Source organism: Lepidochelys kempii, chromosome 1 (assembly GCF_965140285.1).
Source record: "Lepidochelys kempii isolate rLepKem1 chromosome 1, rLepKem1.hap1, whole genome shotgun sequence".
NCBI classification, from domain to species: domain Eukaryota; kingdom Metazoa; phylum Chordata; order Testudines; family Cheloniidae; genus Lepidochelys; species Lepidochelys kempii.
Genome location: NC_136380.1, coordinates 187,036,229 through 187,057,408, shown reverse-complemented (window position 1 = coordinate 187,057,408; position 21,180 = coordinate 187,036,229). Strand labels below are relative to the sequence as shown.

Sequence of the window (21,180 nt, the reverse complement as noted above, 5' to 3'; positions counted from 1 at the left end):
GTGTGCATTGTGGAGGCTATTACACCGGTACTTGCTGCCTACACTTGTACTGTATTGATGGAGAATGGGACAGCGGCAGATGCCATGGCATTAGCCTTGCTCAGGTCAAGTGCAATCCAAATGTCTGTGTGAACTGAGCTTGTGAACTGTTGGGAGTAATTTTGTTTGTGAAGGCATGGTGTGCTACAGGAGCGCTGGGGGATCCAAAGAGTGGCAAGGATGCCAAATTTCTACAGGGTAGACAAAGCTCAAGCAGGCAGGATCTTCTGATCAAACCAGAGTCCTCCTTTGAAAGTTTGGTGTTAAGTCCTGGGTCAAGTGTAGGGAACACATTTCTATGTCAGGTTAACCACTGAGACTTGCAAGCACATTTATCAAAGCAGACATTTTCAAAAGTGTTCTCTTCGAATACTGGATGCCTAACCTGTGACACCCGGTGTCTGAATTTCAGAGGTGCTGAACTCCTGCAGCTCCCATTGCCTTGCAGTTGCTAGGGTCTGGTACTTCTGAAAATCATCTTCTGGGTGTCTTGAGCTTGGCACTCAAAATCCAAGGTAATTTTGGGAAATCTGGGTCTACAGATCTCAGCTGCACCATGTGACTCCATTTAATCTCATCCCTCCCCACAGCCTCCAGATGATCACTCCTCCCATTATCTGATTCCTTCCTGTTCTGGTTCTTGCCAGCTCATTGATTCCTGACTAGTTCATCTCCTTTTCACACACACCCTTACTCCACTGCCCAGCACTGCCCCACCCCCAGTCCTGCAAGGCTCTGTGCCCAGCAGCCGGTTGCAGTCTCTGGTGCTGTCTGAACTGTGGCTGGTATCGGAAGCTCTCCCCGCATTGGGTGCACTGGGAAGGTTTCTCTCCCCGGTGGATGCTCTGGTGGCTGTGAAGGGTGGCGTTCCGACTGAATCCCTTCCCACCCTCGGCACAGCTGTAGGGCTCCTCCCCGGCGTGGCTCCTCTGGTGACTGTGGAGGTTGGAGCACTCGACGAAGTACTGCCCGCAGTCAGCACACTGGTAGGGTCTCCCTCCAGTATGGGTTCTCCAATGCTTGACGAGGTGCAGGCTCATCCCGAAGCTCTTCCCGCAGCTGGTGCAGCGGTAGAGTCTCTCCCCTGCGTGGGTCCTGTGGTGCTGGACGAGGTTGAAGCTGCGGCTGAAGCCCTTCCCACAGTCTGGACATTTGTAAGGTCTCTGTCCCATATGGGTGATCTGGTGTCTAACCAGGGTCGAGGTCTGAGCAAAGGTTTTCCAGCACTCAGCACACTGGTAGGACTTCTCTGCCCGGTGGCCAATCAGTCCAGAGTGCTCTCTGATGCTTCTCCTGTAGCTGGGGCATTGGTAGGGTCCCTCTCCGGTGTGCACCAGCTGGTGGGTGGTGAGGATGAAGCTGATGACGAACCCTTTCCCGCACTGGGTACATTTATAGGGCTTCTCTCCCGTGTGAGTCCTCCGGTGTTTGACCAGGTCCGAGCTCTGCCGGAAACATTTCCTACACTCAGCACACTGATAGGGCTTCTCTTCTGTGTGGATCTGCTGATGTTTCACCAGGTCTGAGCCCTGGTTGAAGCTCTTCCTGCACTGAGTGCATTTATAGGGCCTCTCCCCAGCGTGGGTCCTCTGATGTTTAATAAGGTCTGCACTCCGGCCAAAGCTCTTCCCACACTCTGTACAGCTATAGGGTCTCTCCCCCACCTGGATTCTCTGGTAGTTAATAAGGTTGGAGCGGACACTGAAGTTCTTCCCACACTCCATGCATCTGTAGGGTCTCTCTCCTGTGTAGGTTCTCCGATGCAGAACGAGGTCGGGACTCCGGAGGAAGCTCTTCCCACACTCAGCACATTTGTAAGGTCTCTCCCCCATGTGGGTTCTCCGATGCTGGGTAAGCGCTGAGCCTCAAGTGAAGCTTTTTCCACATTCAGTACACACGTTTGATTTCTCTCTCATCTGGGTTCTGCCCTGGACAGCGAAGCCTTTGGGTCTCCTACAGTGTTTTGGAGGTATTGTGTCTTGTCTCTTCTCTCCAGAGTTTCTCTGCTCTCTTTCTGACCTGTGCTGACCAGACAGTTTCTTCCCTGGTCAGGACTCAGGGAAACATTCCTGTTAGAGCTTCCCGATAACAGCCCAAGTGATCTCTCAGAGCCTTTCTGCTGAGGATTTTGCACCTGATTTCTACTCACCATCCCATCATCTGCTGGAAAGAAGGAAAATTCAGACATGATTCATGTCTTTTATTTGACAGAATGAAAACTTTGGGAAGGGAAATTGCAAAGGGCTCACGGTTGTTGGGTTTTTTTGTTTGTAAAAATAGTGTTGATAAGCTTGAAAATCAGGATATAAATCCCACAAAACTCTTCCCAGAGGCAGAAACAAGGACTTGGTAGGTGCATTTTCCAAAGATCTGCTCTGCCTTTGCTAATTCACTCCCCATCTGCAAGGGAGCAGCAATAAGAAATTAACAGGATCACTCATAGAGCAGTAGCACTAACTCATTGGATATGTTAATTTCACTTCATCCTTTCACAGCACAGCACAGCACTAGGGTTTGATGGTAGATCAAATGGGAGCTGACTAAAGAGGTTGGGGTGAAGAAGGAAAATGTGAGAAGGTGAAAGGGAGGCAACTTATGAGCAAGAGAAGAGAGACGGGGGGAGTAAGAAAGCAGCAAATGAACAAAAGAAAAAAGGGGACACCACATGGGGAGGTGAGAGAGAAAAAAATCTAATTGCACACAGAACAGAAAGAGACAGACAGGATAGGGTAGGGTCGAGAAAAAGGACCAAAGAAAGGAGGGGATAAGAAAAAATAGAAAATGTGGGAAAGTGAGAGGAGACAAAAGAGAAAATAAAAAGGAGAGAAATTCTGGGATGTACTAGAGGAGAAGTTGAGGTCTAGTGATTGTACAAGAGGAGGGAGGAGCACACAGGAGGGAAAGGACCATGTGCCAGGCATAGCAGACACTGTGCACAAGAGGAGTGGACAGTTTGTCTGAGCTCCCTGTCCCCACATTCAGACACCTGGATCAGTTCTATCCTCAGATACTTTACTGGGAATTGTGCCCATGTATCCAAGGATTTGAAGCCTTTTTAATTTCAGCTTTCTTTTACTGAACATTTTAAAGGAGCTGACATTGGGTAAAAAACAATTTAGGGTGGGATTTTCAGAAGCATTTATAGCTTCCTAACTCTGCTCCCATTGAATCCAGTGGATATTTTACCAGTGACTACAATGCTGAGCACTTTTGAAAAATCCTTTAATGGTTACTAAATACAAATGCTAAATGCAATGCATTATTAAAGACTACTGTTAGTGCAACATTAAGGTTAGAATTTAAACGCAGAAGTCAGGAAATATAAATGCTGAGGTTCTCATAGCTCTCTCTAACTCATGCACGCTGCATGTACTGTATGTTAAGTTATATTTAACCATCTAACATTTAACCATCTAACTAGAAATCAAAAATATTGTGTCAATCAGCCTTGCAAAACTGTCACGAAAATTTTATTAGGCCATGCACAAAATCTTGCCCTTCTTTTATCATGAGGATGAAATAAACAATGGTATTTGACTTGACCATCAAAATATTAAAAAATATGACTCATTTTAGCTGAACAGAATTTTGCAAAGCTGACTTGCAAAGTGGCAGGGCTGGTATCCAAAAAGAATGTAAGATGTCTGGGGCACAGATTGTCTTTTTTTATTACGTGTAGAACAGATTACCAAGAGATGTGGTGGATTGTCTATTACTTGGATTCTTTAAATTGAGATTCGAAGTCTTTCTAAAAGAGAAGCTGTAGTTCAATCACAAGTCACTGGGCTAGATGCAAAAACTGGGTTAAATTCTATTGCCTCTTTATACAGGATCAGACTACAGGATCATAATGGCCCCTGCTAGCCTTACAGTTGAGGAATCTAGGAGAGATGTAAATGTTTAACTTATTCCTCACTTGTGCATGAGGGTTGGATATTTGGGACACCCAGCTCTTCCCCCTGTTCCATCTGAGATTCAAAGTCTATCTTTGGAATAGGAAATCCTGCTAACAAAAAGCAATAAGAAAGTATAGCAGTTAGTTAAATGTTTAATGTAATGATAGTTGCATGATTTGAAACCCCCAGGGGAGACTAGAGAGGTGGAAGGAGCCAGTTCCTGGGTCCATTCAGAGCAATCAAAGGCTCCTTCTCCTCCCAGCTCTTCAGAAGCCCCTCATCTGTTTGTCTCCTACATCAACTTCCCTTCACTGATCTGGTCACAATGGCACCCTTGGATCCAGGGAGGTATTTATATTGCAGGTTCACTGTTTGAACACAAACAAATATACAGTTTAGGTATCAGCGATCTTCTTATTCTCCTCAAACCTATGCTAGGACAGGCCCTTAGTGGAGAGGCAGGGCAATGCAGAATGGGAGTTTGCTCTCTTCCTGGTGCAGCATCCCAACATAGCAGCAGCTGGGATACTTAGAGCCTTGCAGCGTACACCTGTCCCGCTCCCCTGACATCAGAGAGATTCTTTGGACCCAGATCCTAGTCCGGCCTGTGGCAGTTTTGGATTAATTGGGTACATGAGTATTCTCCCAAAGAGAGGGAATCCTAAGGTGGGATAAGACCAGCATAGTGGCTTGTATGTCACTGCCTCCCAAGGCCCCACACTGGGAGTAGGGACTGTAGCTATATCCAGCTAATCCTCATGTGCTGTTGCCAGCCAGTGCAACTGAGTCTTGGAGGAACTTATGTTGGTATAACTATGTTGCTTAGGGGTGTGGAAAATCTGCATCCCTAAGCAGAGGCACTGACTTTCTGTGTTCCTGGGGAGTTCTCGACCCCCCACTCCACCCTTTCCTGCCCTCGCTCCTCCCCCCTGCCCCTGCATCTCCTGCATGCTGCTGAACAGCTGATGGTGGTGGGCAAGAGGCGCTGGGAGAGAGAGGGAGGAGCTGACTGGCAGGGCCACCGGTGGGTGGGAGGGATGGGGGGTAGGGAAGGACCTGATCCATGGGGCTGCTGAGCACCCTTTTTTTTTTTCCGGAGCACATAAGGAGTTGGTGCCTATGCCCGAGTGATGCAGTTAAACTGACCTAACTGCCGGTGTAGACAGTGCTGTGTGACAGGAGGGCTTCCCCCATAGATATAGCTGCCGTCTTGGGGAAGCTCTCTCATCGGCGTAGACAGCATCCTCACTAAGCGCTGCAGCACCGGTGCAGCTATGCAACTGCGGCACTGTGAGTGTAGACAAGCCCTTGGAATGACTTGGGAGGATGCTGTAAGCTACACTGCAGGACTAGAGCAGCACCCAACAGGCTGAGGCTCAGGGAGGTGTAAAGGCAGCTTACACGGCTGCTCCAAGGGCACCAGTCTTGAGGATCTGGCCCCTTGTCTTCATTCAAGAAACAGCAGAGTGAACTACTCCCCAGCTCACCTGGAAGGCGGGCGTAAGGAGCAATGCCACCATCTGCTGCTCTCTGCTATTCCCTGGGTGCAGGCTGACCTCTGGGAGAGGCTGGCTAGACTGGAGGAGGAGAGGAGGGAAAAGGTGGCCGCATGGGGAGTCCAAAGGCTGGGCCAGGAGCGTGGCTCATGGTGTCAGGTGGGACAACAAACTGAGGAACAAGGTGGGAGGTTAGCGAGGGGGCTGAGGTGAAAGAAGCAGCTATCTTGTTCGAGGGGAGAAGCAAAGCAACAGGGCCTTGGGCTGCAGTTACTATGGCGACAGAAGCAGAGAAATTCAGCAGGTGTCAGTGAGCAGGCCTGAGCCTGCAGAAGCCCAGATGCTCCTGAACAGCCCTGATCCCCTCTGTTGGTGCCTGCCTGGACAGGGAAGGTGGTGTAGGGCTGGCTGGCTTCAGGGAGTCATGGTAGAGGATAATCAGTGGGGCCAATTGTCTCTTGAAGTCCCACTCCCTTAAACTAATCTAATGCTCTAACCCTTAGGGTATACTCCCTTCCCTGGGATGGCACAAATCTTCTTGGCAAATATTGCTGTGGAAACTACACTCCGGTCTTGCAAGTGGGGAAAGGAGCATTCTCTGTATCCCCTTTTCAGTCAACCCATAACCACTCTCCAATCTGCAGTTCAGAGCATTTGTGTGCTCCGAATCCTGTGCAGCATGCCCTGCACTGCTGATTGCCAGCAGAGACCTCACTGCATGGTGAGTCCCCTACTCAGCACTCTGCTTGCTCCCAGATGTCAGAGGATCACAGGAGGTAGAGATGGAAGAGATTGATTAAGACCTCAGCCAGCCCCTCTGCCAGAGCCGGGTGTAGTGTCTGATAGAGAACAGAGCCTATGCTGCACTGAGCCTTGCTAGACCCACTTTCAGCTGTTGTAGCATTTTCTAAATCCCCCAAGATCTGGCCTTAGATGTGTTTCCCGTTCACGTTAAACTCCCTGTGGGGAGGGTTAGGAAAGTCCCTTTTTGTCCTAACTGCAGGGAAACATAACTGGGATCATAGCCTGAACTAGGAGCTGCCTCCTCTCTCTCCTCCTTTGTATTCCTGCTTTACTAGCGCTCATGGGTTGCAGCTTCCGGCAAGGAAGAGCACAACACACTTCCTGGGAGGAGCAGGTGACTCGCCCAGCTTACCTCAAGGTGCAGCTCCAGTGACAACTTCCTGTCAGAGCAGTACTGCTGAGGTGCACTGAATCGAATGAGAACCTTTCCCCAGCTTCCGGATCAGGGATTTTGAGCTATACTTTGCGGTGACAGCTTGAGGCATGCAGAAATCCTCCAAAAAGTGCCATATTTCGGGAGTTTACTGTAGGCATCCTGCACACACCCACATTGCATATCACTTCAAAGCTTATTTTATGTATGTTTAGCTGGAGTATGATGTGGAGCTGCCAGGTGGTTTGGTAAACCTGCAGGCGAGGTGTAACAATGGCATCCAAAATGAGAGAGCGTCATGTTTTGGCACAACTTCAGAAAAACTGCAACATGACAACACCTCACTGTGGTGATTATTGGTCAAAGCTACCAAATGACAATGTACTGAACTATTTTGATTGGTTTTGCATAAGCAAGTTTGTTTATTTTCCAGAAAAAGTTTAAGCTGTTTATCACGTGGCAAAAATGGCAAATAGCAACATTTTGCAATGTACTATACTAACATGAAATGTCCTCACATTGCATACACTTACTTGTCAAAATATCTCACAAGTGATTAGAATAGTTTTTTATATTTTTAATTGAAATTTGCTGACCAGATCAGTCTCACCCTGAAGATTGTGATTAGTAGCAGTAGTAAGCTCATAGTTTGTACCTGATAGTGGGTAGACAGAAATATACATGAATTCCTGCTGTTAATACTTTCCGATTTTTAAGCTTTTGTTGTACAATGTACCCTGGAGTCTGCCCAGTAGAAGATTTAAATTTGTAATTGCCTATGCATGCAGTAATAGCCTTGGAAATATTCTAGAAAGTAGCTTTTTAATTCAGTGACACTTATGCACAGGTCAGTATGGAGGATACAAGCCGCTAATAGCTTACATCAAAGAGAAAAAGACTCCCCACAAACTTATTTGTCAATAAAATCAAAAGAACGCAAAACTGTCCAAAGCCACCAGTGCTGGAAAAGAATTGGTCCTGTTGCATTGTTTGCCTGAGAAAAACACACAAGACAAGAAACTTCATAAAAGAGAAACTTTTGAGAGAGCAACCAGTCTTAGGGAGGCACCACTTCAAAGAGGAGATGATGACGTTGCACAGAATATCCTTGGAAGACTTGATTGCTAAGGATGCAGTCTATCACTCAGCACTGCATTTCTTCCTACTTGAGTAGGAAAGCAAAACCACCTAGTTACAGTGCAACAATACAGTCTCCTTTTGGCATTGCATTTTATCAGATGAGAGCTAGACAATGATCTTATGTACAAGAAAGTTCTTCTGTCCAACCTGCTACAAAGATATAAAGCCCTACTTCCATCAGATGTAGAAACTGCAAGCTATTCTAGTAGCAAATTACAGGCAAGATTTGAAAAACATTGTGGTTCTGCAATTTTATTCCATGCAAAGCATGGACAGGGCAAGTCTATCATTGTCTATGCAACGTAACATTAGCCAATGCTATCCAAGTTGATAATAATCTGAAGCAGGCACTTAAGTCATCCAAATATTTTGTGGATGTTCTTCTGGTGAGTGAGCCTGCTGAGCAGCTTTCAAATTAACAAGTGTTTTGTATAATACCACTTCAATCCTTTGGTCTAAAATAGCCAAAATAAAAGCCTCAGAATATTATCCAAAGCCAGGTGATTGTAGTTTACAGAGGTCAGGTACTTTTGTGCCCCAACTGCTGCAGACGTTTGTTCTTTGGTTGATAGATAAAGGGGCATATGATTCAGCCAGCAATGAGTATCATCCTTAGAAGACATTCAAAGAAGATGCCTCTCAACTGCAGAGTGGGTAATATCTAACCATTCTGAAATGATCACACCACTGCATAGAAGCCTTACTGCACAGCTACACCATGAGTTTGGGTCTTGCAATTTAATTGCCATACTACAACTTAATGGATTCTGCATCAGTTATGATTAAGGCTCTGTGTTTGTCAAGGAGGTCACGGAAGTCATGGATTCCGTGACTTCCTCCGACCTCTGTGACTTTTGCAGCAGCTTGTGTGGCTGACCCCAGGGCCACTCGAGCAACTGGTTGTTGGTTTATTAAGAGGGGGCACTTGATCTACAGGTTGTGGAGATTCTGCATTATGGCATGTGTTAGACAGGAGGGTCAAACTAGAACGTCTAACAAAGACAGTGTTTCACAATCAGCGGTCACAAAAGGCAATTGGGGAAGGGTGGAGGCTGTTGAAAATTTTATTGCCATCTAAAGGAAAGAATCTTGCTCTTTGACTTGCTGCAGACCCTTACCCTTGAAGGTCCAGTATTCTTTGTCAACCTCCCAACACTCCTTATCCCCCAATACATTTTATATGTTTATAATTCATACTTTTTTTACTCTTAATCTAGAGCAAATGTAAGGCAGTTGTGAAAATGTTTAATTTCAAATAAGGATTTGCAAACTCTAATGGCCTTAAAATCTTTGAATTACGTAGCACTGGTTTAGGGTCTTTCCAGGGATTCTTGGAATTTTTAATATTTCTCCAGAACAGAAGCTTTTATTAAAAAAAAAAAGTCAAGGCAAGAAAAAAGTAGCTTCTAGCCTTTCTGGTCCTAAGGAAAACCTTCTGCAGTGCTGTCTTCCCCAACCTGTAGGCAGACTGAAACAATATCTCTGAGGGGCCTGATCCAGCGAGATTTATTGACAACCTTCAGTGACAGACCCTAGTAGAAGCATAGCACAATACCAATGATCTCAATGGTATGTTCTTGCTGAAACACACCACCACCATTAGCTAATGTCAACACTAGCTGTTTCCCTGTGGATCACTTAGTCGTAGCATTTGGCTAACATACTTTATCCCGCTAATAGTTACATTCAGTTGACTCATTCCCTATACATAAATATAACAAATTCCTGTCCTCAGTCATATTCCCTGCTTCTCCATTCATTTCAGGCTCCATTGCCACTCTCTTAAGCTATCCATCACACTTATTTTTAAGTTATTCTTTTTGTGGAAAAGGAAAATCTGACATAACCACTTATTTTATATCAGGAACAAAAAGAATCCTAACAAGAGTATTGGTCCATTACTATATGTAAATGGTAGAATTATCTGTAATAATAAAGAAAAGGCAGAAGTATTCTGTATTTGGGAAAAAAGCAACGTAGTTATATGTAACACTCTTTCCATTCCACTAGTATCTCAGAGGATGTTAAACAGCAGCTACTAAAGTTAGACATTTTAAAATCAGCAGGTCTGGCTAGTTTGCATCCAAGAGTTTTAAAAGAGCTGGCTGAGTAGCTCACTGGACCACTAATGTAAATTTCAGTAAGTCTTGAAACACTGGGGAAATCCTAGAAAACTGAATGAAAGCTAACGTTGTGCCAATATTAAAAAAGGTAAATGGGAAGATGAGGAAATTATAGGTCTGTCAATCTGGCATGGATCCTGAGCAAGATAATGAAGCAGCGGATACAGGAATTGATTAATAAAGAATTAAAGGAGGGTGTGTTTCTAGTGAGGTCCCACAGAGATTGGTCTTGCACCCTCATTTTTATCAATGAACTGGAAGAAAATCTAAAAATTTGCAGATGACAAAAAATATCATATAGCCATGTAACTATCCTTTTTTGCAATTACAAATAAGCAAACCCCACACAGAAAACAAACAAATTGGGAGAATTTGGTGTGGACAAACCTCTCATCCCAGGCACCTCCCCAATACAGGTCCTTCTTTAGAGGGTACTGCTGGGATCCTCTTTGGGGTTGGTGAGCTTTCCTTCAAAGGTGATGGCTAGTGGGAAAGATACTGCAAGTGGGGAAGAATCTTCACTCCCCTTCTCTGTAAGGGCAAAGGTAGAGCCACAATGGGTTCTTCGCTTCCCATCACACCCTGGAAGGACGGCCTGGGGGAACAGCTCCACTCCTGCTCTACCTTTGTGAAAGGGAGTTGTTTGCACTCAGGGATTCTCTGTGCACTGACTAACCCCAGAATTCTACTCTGCTCTCACACAGGCAGAGAGGTAGTTCATTGGTTAGGGTTCCTGCAGGTGGTGCTGAGCCTGAAGGAGAAAGCCAGCTACAATCCCAGATTGCATGTGGGTAATGGGAAATTGTGAGCGCAGGTTTCACTTGTACAATGCAGACAGCTGGAAAATAATGTTCTCCTTCCACTCATGCAATGAGTTCTCTTCTGCCACTTCAGTCAGTCACCCTGTTGTTGGCATAATATCCATCTCCTGCCATGCAGAACGACCATCCTGCATCCCTCCACTGTACCAGTTTTCCATCTCTATGGACCTCCTCTGAAATCAACTCTCTTCTCTTCAGCCACTTTCTTTTGCTGCTATTAGGGAACACTAAGGCATTTGGGATACAGTTTGTATGAAAGACAATGCTGACAATTGCAGAATTAACTAGTGCTTTTGGGTACCCAAGTTGACACCTTAATGGGACTACTGCGGGGACAAGGCTGAATGCACCTACTGCAGACATTCAAATAGGGGAGGAGAGATTCTCATCCAGCTACCTGGTGGAAGCAAAGAATGACTCCAGTTTGGGATCAGTACATTTGTGACATTAGAATGGGAACACAGCATCAGTTCTGGAGAGGTACAGGGATGCCACAATATTGTGGCAAATACTAGCAATGGGTCGAAGCCTGGTATAAGTCTCCTTAATGTAAGGATATAGGATAGTCAATGTTTGTTCACCTGTACAAACACCAAACTCAATTTTCTGTAACATTTCAACAGAACTCTTTCTTAAACAGGCAAAGAAAATCCATAGAAATGAGAACAAATATTTTAAATAGATACTCTCCTAGGCCTGGCAGCACTAGGGTGTTACTGCCTCTGGCTAAGCAGTCCATAGCTTCAGTAACATCGTGTGCATTTCATGGCTTGCACTTTTTCTCAGGATCGCCATTCTTATGTCACCTCTTGCTTTTTGCCCTTGCCAGCCTCCTATCATTGGAATTGGTCGCGGTCTTAAAAGCCCATCATTATCGCTATCCCTACATTCAGATTTTGTGCGTGTGTGTGTGTGTGTGTGTATTTACAACTCAACATATTTAACCATTTTCGTTCTAGACTAAATAATGAAATAATTTCTTCCCCACTTGGCTTTGAGGATGGAACAGGCATCTCAATAGGTATTTTGTTTACCACAAAGTTTTTTGGAGCTAGAGGTATCAGCACCTTCCATATTATTGCCAATTCCACCCCTATCCAGTACCACCAAGCTTTTGTCTGAACCAACATCCCTTTTAGAGGGGGATACAATAACTCTTCACTTAAAGTCATCCCTGTTAATATTGTTTGTTGTTATGTTGCTGATCAATTAGGGAACATGCTCATTTAAAGCCCTGCAATGCTCTCTTATAATGTTGTTTGGCAGCCACCTGCTTTGTCCACTGCTTGCAGAAAGAGCAGCCCATTGGAGCACTAGTGGTGGGGGCTTGGAACCAGGATGGACCAGCAGTCCCCCTATCGGCTCCCTGCTTCCCTAAGTTCCCTGTGCAGCAGCCACCCAGCAGGCTATCACTTGCCGGCAGTTCAGCTGTCCCTCCCCCCACTGCCATGTGCTGCTCCTGGCCTCTGCCTTGGAGCTGCTCCTGGGATCCTCCTGCTTGCTGTGTGGGGCTGATGGGGAAGAGGGGTACTAATGTCAGGTGTCCCCTTCCCCCACTCCTTTACTCCATTAGGCCATCTCCACAGAGCAGGGTGGGGACACGACAGGGCTCAGGACAGAGGGAGCTTGCTGGCAGCAGCTGCTGTCTCAACTTGCTGGTCTACTTAAAAAGGCAGTGTACTTAGAGTATGGTCAGCGTACTTAAAGGGGGCAATGCACGTCTCTCTCACACACACACACACACACACACACACACACGGTGTGTGTCTGTCTCTCTCTGCCATGCTGTCTCCCCTCCCTCCATTCATGCTGCCTTGTAGAGTGAGAAGCTACATTAACAAGTGTTAACCCTTGAGGGCTCAGCCGAGTGCTAGTTCATCATTTAGGAGTAAGGCATTCCCTGGGAAATATCCCTCCCTCTTCCACCCTCTGACTTCACCACTTCAACGAAGCTTAACAATCATCATTGCGGTGTACAGTACTAAATTGTTTAAAACTTATATTGTGTGTGTGTGTGTGTGTATGTGTATATATAGATAGATAGATATAGTCTTTTGTCTGGCAAAAAAAATGTCTGTGGAACCTAACCCCTTCCCCCCCTTCACATTAATTCTTATGGGGAAATTGGATTCGCTTAACATCGTTTCGCTTAAAGTAGCATTTTCCAGGAACATAACTACAACGGTAAGTGAGGAGTTACTGTATATTCATTGTATTAGTTTTCCTTCTCGCAAAGAATGCTTTAGGAAAACATGCTTGGTGGTCAGTTCTTTCCCCATTCCAAAAATTCTGCCTCCCCATATCTTCCTGTGCAGAAAATCTGTACTTCCTTCATGTCGTGACTTTATAACCAAAAAATCACAGCACATGACTACTCTTAGGCTATGTCTACACTACAGACCTTCCAGCGGCACAGCTGTACTGCTGCAGCTGCACAGCTGTAAGGTCTCCTGTGTAACCACTCTGTGCCAACAGGAGAGAGCTCTCCCTGTCAGAATAATTAAACAACCCCCAACGAGCGGTGGTAGCTATGTTGGCAGAAGAGCGTCTCCCACTGACATAGCACTGTCCACACCGGTGCTTCTGTCAGTGTAACTTAAGTTGCCCAGAGGGTGGTTTTCTTCACCCCCATGACTGACAAGTTTTATAGACAAAAGTGCTAGTGTGGACATAGCTTTAGAAATATATGTCATAATCTCCTCTCCATAACAACTGACAATTCCAGATTCATGGTGGTTTAAGTTAAGGTGGTTTATTCAAGGGGAAAAAAACCCACAGAATTATGAAATTAAAATTCATATTAAAGTTTAAGAACACATTTCGTTTAAAATTAAAGTTAAACAAATAGTTTAATTTTTTTTTCAAATGCATGTCATCCTCCTTCTGTTCACCAAATTGTCAATTAGCAGACTGCAGTTAAAACAAATTCATCCTACATACTGATTACACCTTTATAATGTTCATAAAGTGCCACCCACAAGGGCACTTGAGCAAGCATCTTTCTGAGAAAAATGTCTATTAGGATGTTAATTGACTTGCTCTTATGGACTAAGTTGTCAAACAGCAGCATATTTGTCACAGACGCATTGATTTCACTACCACTTATTCAGCAAATACAGTTCCAAGGATATGGCCCAAGTACCATCACAATGTGGGGTAGGGGAAGTGGGGTTAAATAAATATAATCAATAGGAACTAATCTAAAAAAAGTACCAGAAAGTGGGAAACAGGAGCTTAGGTTCTGAACGGAGCCACAAGGCCTGGGTGAAGTCTGGCAAGAATGCCAAAGCCTGATTAATGTATGGAGAAAGTGTTATGATTTGATCCACGTTTTACCCTTATCACTACTAAAAATAAAAGGCCATGATTCCCCTGAATATTTAACTCTTCCCAGTTTCCTCCTGTTGTGGTGCTTCATACCCACTCCCAAACAATGGCTAGAACCATCATCACACTAAGGATGTGCTCCCTCCCCAACATCACACTGCAATGCTCAGCTAGCTACTCCCTACAGGCAGGGCCGTATTCCCCTTCTTCCCAGCAGTGGTGGTCCCTACTGTGCATGGTGTTTCTGGTGCCGCACTAGCTGTGGCTGGAAGCGGAAGCACTTCCCGCACTGAGCACAGTGGTAGGGATTCTCTCCCGTGTGGATCCGCTGGTGTTTGATCAGATTGGAGTTCCCACTGAAGCACTTCCCACACTCAGTGCATTTGTAGGGTTTCTCCCCGGTGTGGGTCCTGCTGTGGTTGATCAGATCGGAGCTCTGGCCAAAGCTCTTCCCACACTCCATGCACGTATAGGGCTTGACGCCGTTGTGGATCCTCTGGTGCTGGATGAGGTGTGAGCGCTGGCTAAAATTTTTGCCACACTCGGGACATTTGTATGGCTTCTCTCCCGTGTGCATTCTCTGGTGTTTTATACATGTGGAGCTATCACTGAAGATCTTCCCGCACTCAGTGCATACATAGGGCTTGTGCCCTGTGTGGATCCTCTGATGTTTAATAAGGTTGGAGCTCTGGCTGAAGCTCTTCCCACACTCGTGACATGTGTAGGGCTTCTGGCCCGTGTGGATTCTCCGGTGCTGAATAAGGTGTGAGCTCTGGCTGAAGCCTTTCCCGCACTCCGTGCATTTGAAGGGTCTCTCCCCCGTGTGCATTCTCTGATGCTGGATCAGGTGTATGCTTCGACTGAAGCCCTTCCCGCATTCAGAACATATGGTTGGTCTCTCTGATCGGGATGTTCGTCTGGGGACAATGTCCTCTCCTTGCTCCTGGAGGTCTTGTTCACCATGAGTGGATTCAGTTTGTTTCCTCTCTGAAGGGTCCTCTCTCTGTAGCATTGCTGAGTTGTGCTGACTCACATGGGCTTTTCCCAGGTCCGGACCATGGGATATGTCTCCTCCGGATCTCACTGAAAACACCCGCTGCAGTTCCATGCTTGCAGAATCTTCCTGCTGAGGAATCTCCTCCTGTCCACTGTGATCTCCTGGCAAAGATAAGATTATTCCAGACATGGTTATTCTCTGTGCTTGGGAGAAAGGAAGCCCTGGGAAGAGGATTTGCAAAGGACTTGTGACTACTGCTGAAGGTCAGAAGCCAGGTCTTTCCCAAATAAGAGTGGAGGGGATGAATTCAGCTTCCACAACTCTTCTTAACACTCAGCGTACAGGTGAGGGTAGACAATACTAGCAGAAGTGAGTCAGGAAGGGCAGAAAGCCATCCTTGATATTTGCCCAGGAGATAGGAGAACTGGTTACAATGTAAGAAAACTAATGACAAAACGGAACAAGATGACATGAGGCAGAACCATGAGCTGACAGTTGCTATTGGAATTCCAACTTCTTTTACTTCACTCATTGAGTGTTTCCAAGTTGGTTCAGCTTATCCTCACCTGTGTGGGTGTATGTCAAGAACTCCGTTTCCTTGAGAGCCTGGTGACCTGGGTCAGATAGTTCTTTGCCTTGTTCCATTTGGGAGGCCATGCCACATTTAGGAATTGGAAAACCTGCTCATGAGAAAGAAAACATCATGGCTTGTTAAATATTCAACCAATGCTTGTCACAAAAGATGTTTTTAATCCCAGCTGCTCTAATGGGGAGGGGAGGGAGCAGAGCAGAGCCTGGAAGGGATGAATCCCCTGAATGGCTGAGAAAGTGTTCCAGCATACAATTCGGGGAATAACGGTTCTGATGGTAGATGTATTTTATCCGTGTAGGAGATTCAAGGATCCCTCTTAATGGGAGAATGATATTATATAAAAAGCCAACAAGAGACCCCCCCCGAATCCCTTTTTTAAGTTGGTGACAGTCCCGGGTAGAGGTGTGTTGCAAACCCAGGAAATTCCAGCAACGTTTGTATGCTCAGGTGTGAGAGACAAGGACAGGAGTGGGCTGTCAACTGCACTTCTGAAAATCCTTCTAAATGGGCAGGGAGAGTCACACCCAGGTTCTGAGGATTAAAGGGTCTAAATCCCCCAGGAAAGAACCTTGTGCTGAAGCAAATGAAATCACTTCAGAGATGCTCATAAAAAAGGTGACTCCTTACCTAGTGAGATGAGATTCTGGTAGTTCTCCTGCATGTCATCCCTGTTGAGTTCCATCAGCCCTTTGCCATAAAGCCCTGCTAGGTCTTTGGACAGCACAACCACAGCATAAAATGCCAATAGTACCTAAAACAAGCATTCTCCATTCAGTATTTGCTGCTCCAAGGACAATCCCACTGCTAAGTAGCAAGAGGTAGTGAGAGGAGCAGGAGGGGCACCGGAACTGGGAGTTGCTGCAGAGAAGAACAGATGAGACACAATGGCAAGAAAAAGGGAAGGGGGAAAACCTCAAAAGTCACAGAGAGAGAAAGGAGGATGGGGAAGGAAGAAAACCAAAGGGAGGAGTGGGTAGTCCTACGGTTCACCACGACCAACTAACGTGTTAAAACTAAAACTTGCCCTGTCTACAGTAGTATTTTTAAAAAGCGTTTGCTACCACTCTTAAGTATCTCCTAGGCTCTGGCTGCACTAGAATTTTCACCTCAAGTTAACAGTTTGTTAATTAATGCTAGGTCATTAACACTTTGGTAAAGGCCAGTGTGTATACTTTTCAGATGTTTGTTCCAGGTTATATGTTTATTCTTTACTCTAGGCTGATCCCCAGGGAAACCACAGATGATTGAGAGCTTCCAGACAAGTCTTCATAAAGGTGTTCGTGACTTCAAGTCAATTTGCAATCAACTAACTGGAGGTAAGAACTCAAGGGAAGACAAGCCCACAGCGTGAACAAGTGCTTACAGGTGATGGGCTACTTCCCCCACTTGTGCCCATTCACTCATCAACAATGGTTGGGAAAGTGGCATTACTGGCATGTTAAGTGCATACATGTTAGTAGTATACAAGTTTCAGATCTAATAAGCCATCAAGATGAACAGGACAGGTAACATCCTCAGATTGGTGTTTTTCTTAAAGCACCAGTTTCTTGAGTCCTGTGATTACATGAGAATCTCAAGCTTTTGTTAAACATTTCTCCACCTAATGGTTGCAAATAAAAGCTTGAAAACTTGAACCCTAAAGGCTCAAAAACGAGGAAAGTAAAAAGAACCCCAAAACTATTTATTTAAAAATAAATAATGATTTGGGGGACCCAACTCAATTTTTTTTTAATGCCTTGGATTAGCAAAATTGCAGACCAGTTGTTTCAGGCTAGAAGTAGATCTCCACATTGTGTTACATTCCCTTAAATACCAGATGCACAAGAAACTTTTTAAGTTCTACAGGAACTCAATAGGCAGGCAGCAACTGCCCCCATTAGATGTAGGGTGCTCTACACTGCTCTTGGCAACTCCAAGCACTATGAAACACTATTCTAGCATATGTCCAATATGGGTATGTGAAGGATCGGAAGGGGAGATCACTTTCAATGGCCCTTTTGGTTCCGAGGGCTGGTCTACACTGGGGATTTCAGCCATCGGTGACTTTCCCAACAGCATAGCTGCATCAGAGCAACCCCAAGTGTAGACAGGCAGAACCACTATAATCTGCAATTTGTGCCAGTGCAATTTACCCCTGCTTTAACCAGAAGTGACCAAGGTCTTGTCTACACTAGCAGGTTACATTGATACAGCTCCGCTACTGGCTGGACCCAAAGGCTGTAACTGCTGGGATTGCTAAAATATATTAGTTAGGGATGGGCAAACATCCCAACATCCAGGCAATACTTGTATTCGGAGGCCGTATTATTGGATATTAACAAGCATATAAGCTTACAATGGAAATACCATGAATGAAAATATAAGCAATCAGGCAGCAGCAGAGAGGGGCTTCCCCTCATACTCAACCTTCAACTGTGCTGCAGCAGTAGCAGAGATCCACAGTAAAACTAAATTGGCCAGCCTGGAACAGGCAAAGAGAATGAAGTCTCTCTTCAGAGGAGGCAAAGATAAGTGAATCCTATGGCTCCCCCGTTTCCCCCTTGCTTTAGAATTCTTGTGTGCCACTGGCAAGCATATTCTGATGAAGTGAGCTATAGCTCACGAAAGCTTATGCTCAAATAAATGGGTTAGTCTCTAAGGTGCCACAAGTCCTCCTTTTCTTTTTACGGATACAGACTAATACAGCTGCTACTCTGAAACCTGTCAATATTCTAGGGGTGTTTTCATTCTGTCCTGAGCCAGCAGACCAAGGAGAGGGTAAGAGTCTGTAACCCTTCACCCATGCTCATAGTTGGAGTTTTAATAAAGGTTTATCATTTTGCTTTTAATTCCACTCAGCTACATGTAATTTTTATGGCTCAGCCAAGATATTTTTGGTTTATAGGGATTACTCTGGTGCGGAGTTCCATGTTTTCAGCAAGACATTTTCTATCCCTTAGGCTCCTGGAATCTGTTCCTGCAGGAGAACGGACAGCGTAATGCTTCCATTCTCCACACTGTGAACCCTGGGGACTACTGGGCAAAGATTAGATTTTGAGGAAGCAATCCAATTATACTGTGTATATTTTTCCCCAGCACTGAATAATGCTCACTTTCTGCTCCCAATGGTAAGAGATTTTTGCCACAGGGAAGAATATATCTACTTCAATAGCACAAGCCTGCCTGGCAAGTATTACTCTTATCTTTGGGAGACTAGGTGAGCGAGGTAATATCTTTTATTGGACCACCTTCTGTTGGTGAGAGAGACAAGCTTACACAGGGCTGGACTCTGCACCAGCAGACAGACCCCTTTTCATTCTGGCCCCCATTACTGGCTACTAGGGGATTCAGCCTCATTTACACAGCAAGCTGATATCTCTAGATCCTCTAGCTCCATGCTGCTTGCAGAACGAACCCGCACGGTTTTGTAAGGGTGGGAGGCTATAATCCAGCAAGGGGTTGAAGCAGGGGGTACCAGGCATTCCAGAATTGCAATTCCCCCATCAGCTGAGTGGGGACAGTGGAACATACAAGCAGCAGTTTGCTATGTCAGGTGTAGTGCTAGAGGATCCTAGGGTGCGATGCTGAAAGAATGGGGTGCAAGTGGCCGGCTGGAAAATGCTAGGGGGATAGAATGCAAGAATAAGAGGATTGTGGGGCTGCTAGACCATGCTGCTTGACCAGAAAAGGGTGCAGTAATAGAGGGAGACTGCTGTATTGTGGCCGGATGGTAGTGTATGAATGGGGAACTGCTGGGGTGTGTCTGGAGAGGGGGGCAAGGACGGGGAGGGCTGCCAGCTGGAGTGCTAGTGAGATAAAAAACATGGAGCAGGGGTTCAAACGGAAATCTGCAAAGGGGCAGGAGGACAGATGATTCCTGGGGAAGGGGGACAAGCTGTGTGAAGGTGGGTGGCTGCAGGAGGAAGTGGGGACAGGAAAAGCTAATGGAAAACGTCAAAAGGGGGTGCAAGAATTGAGCGTCACACTCCTGGTCTGTGCCACAGGAAAGGGGTGCAGAAATAGGGTGGCATCCCTGGGGAGCACCGTGGAGGAAGAGTAATAAATGGAAAGGAGCAGGAGCTGAAAGGGAAAAGGGAGTCTGGTCTCTAAGGAAACATTGGTTCAGGTAGGAGTGGGGGGAAAGAGAAACGCCCCTCATTTTTTCAGCTGGGTGCTGGATGCACTCCCACTCTGGAAGGGGCCCCAGGGGCAGGGCCAGTTTGCGGCTCTCTGTGCCGCTCTCGCAGAAGTCCCATCCTGAACACACAGTCAGGGTCTTTGCTATAGCAGTCACGTGGCTTCGAAGCGCCGAGGGATTGTTTTTGCGGCGGGCTGTTGAACGCTGCCCGCCCAGGCTGCCGGACCCCGCCGCCCGCCGCCCCCCGCCCCGGGAGCAGACGCCTGCACGCCTCCCCCCCGCACACCTGCAGCTCCGCTTCCACAGCCCCCGTTTGACCTACCTGCAAGAAAACGCGGGCAGGGGTTGCAGCCTCCAGCCCCGGGCTCTCCTCCCGGAGAGAGGCGGCGCTTCAGCCGGGCAGAGCTCCCCACTCACCCCCCAGATTGCAGCTTCCTGCCCGGGCACCGGGGAGGGCAAAGGACGCTTCCTGGGCGGAGCCTGCGGGGCGAGCGGCTACTCCGCGCTGCTGAAGGCGGGGACCTCTCCAGGGATCCTACCCGGCGGGGCACGGCCAGGTGTCAGAGCTGCTGGGAGCCAGGCACCTCACACCGTGGCCGCCGCTGCTCCATGCATGTTAGCGGGAGCATGATCCGGGACCTAGCGAGGGCCAGCCGCAGCAGCCATCTTAGCAAAGTGTGTGTGTGTGTGTGTGTGTGTGTGTGGGGGGGGGGGGGGGGGGCACACCCCCAGACACGCTACTGAATGTCCAGCCCCTGCCCGGCCTGGAAACACGATGGTGGCAGAAGCCCTTCCTTGCAAGGTTTCAGAGCAGCAGCCGTGTTAGTCTGTATTTGCAAAAAGAACGGGAGGCCTTGTGGCACCTTAGAGACGAACACATTTCTTTGAGCATCGGCTTTCGTAGCTCACGAAAGCCGATGCTCAAAGAAATGTGTTCATCTCTAAGGTGCCACAAGGCCTCCATTCCTTGCAAGGTTGCCAGCTCTCTGGTATGCTACTTAAAGCCCCAGCCCCTGGAGTCAAATGATTGCAAATCTCAGCTTATTTGTATTTTAAGATTAAAAAGTTTCTAGCCCTCATGATTGTGGAGGAGAGCTTGAGTGTATAACCTGAATACATCGTAAAGGCTCAAAAATCCCAAGGGAAACATATAACCCCCAAACTTCTTTAAAAACATGATTTTTTAAGGCAATTTTGTGATTTTAAAAAACGTTTTGGGTCTAGACTGTAAGCTGTCTGGGACATAGGCTTTTTGGTCTGTCTCAAAAAAAAAACAAAAACCCCTGCAGCCAGTCAGCAACACCCATTTCTGCATTCAGCTCTTGATGTTTTACAGAGTGATAGTGAGCTGTAGCCCATGAAAGTTTATGCTCAAATAAATTTGTTAGTCTCTAAGGTGCCACAAGTCCTCCTTTTCTTTTTAGGTGCTGATAATCACCCCACATAGGATAGCAA

The 21,180-nt window shown here is 46.3% G+C and overlaps 1 protein-coding gene across 1 annotated transcript; it reads right to left on the bottom strand.

Annotated features, from left to right (window-relative positions):
* Nucleotides 1-521: 521 nt before the first annotated feature.
* Nucleotides 522-20,392, bottom strand: LOC140895263 (uncharacterized). The gene is given in 5 exon segments (XM_073304713.2): nucleotides 522-1,955; nucleotides 14,255-15,177; nucleotides 15,583-15,696; nucleotides 16,236-16,359; nucleotides 20,048-20,392. Coding segments are annotated over 4 exon segments (2,346 nt in total). The 5' UTR covers nucleotides 16,291-16,359; nucleotides 20,048-20,392; the 3' UTR covers nucleotides 522-701.
* Between the last annotated feature and the right edge of the window lie 788 nt (nucleotides 20,393-21,180).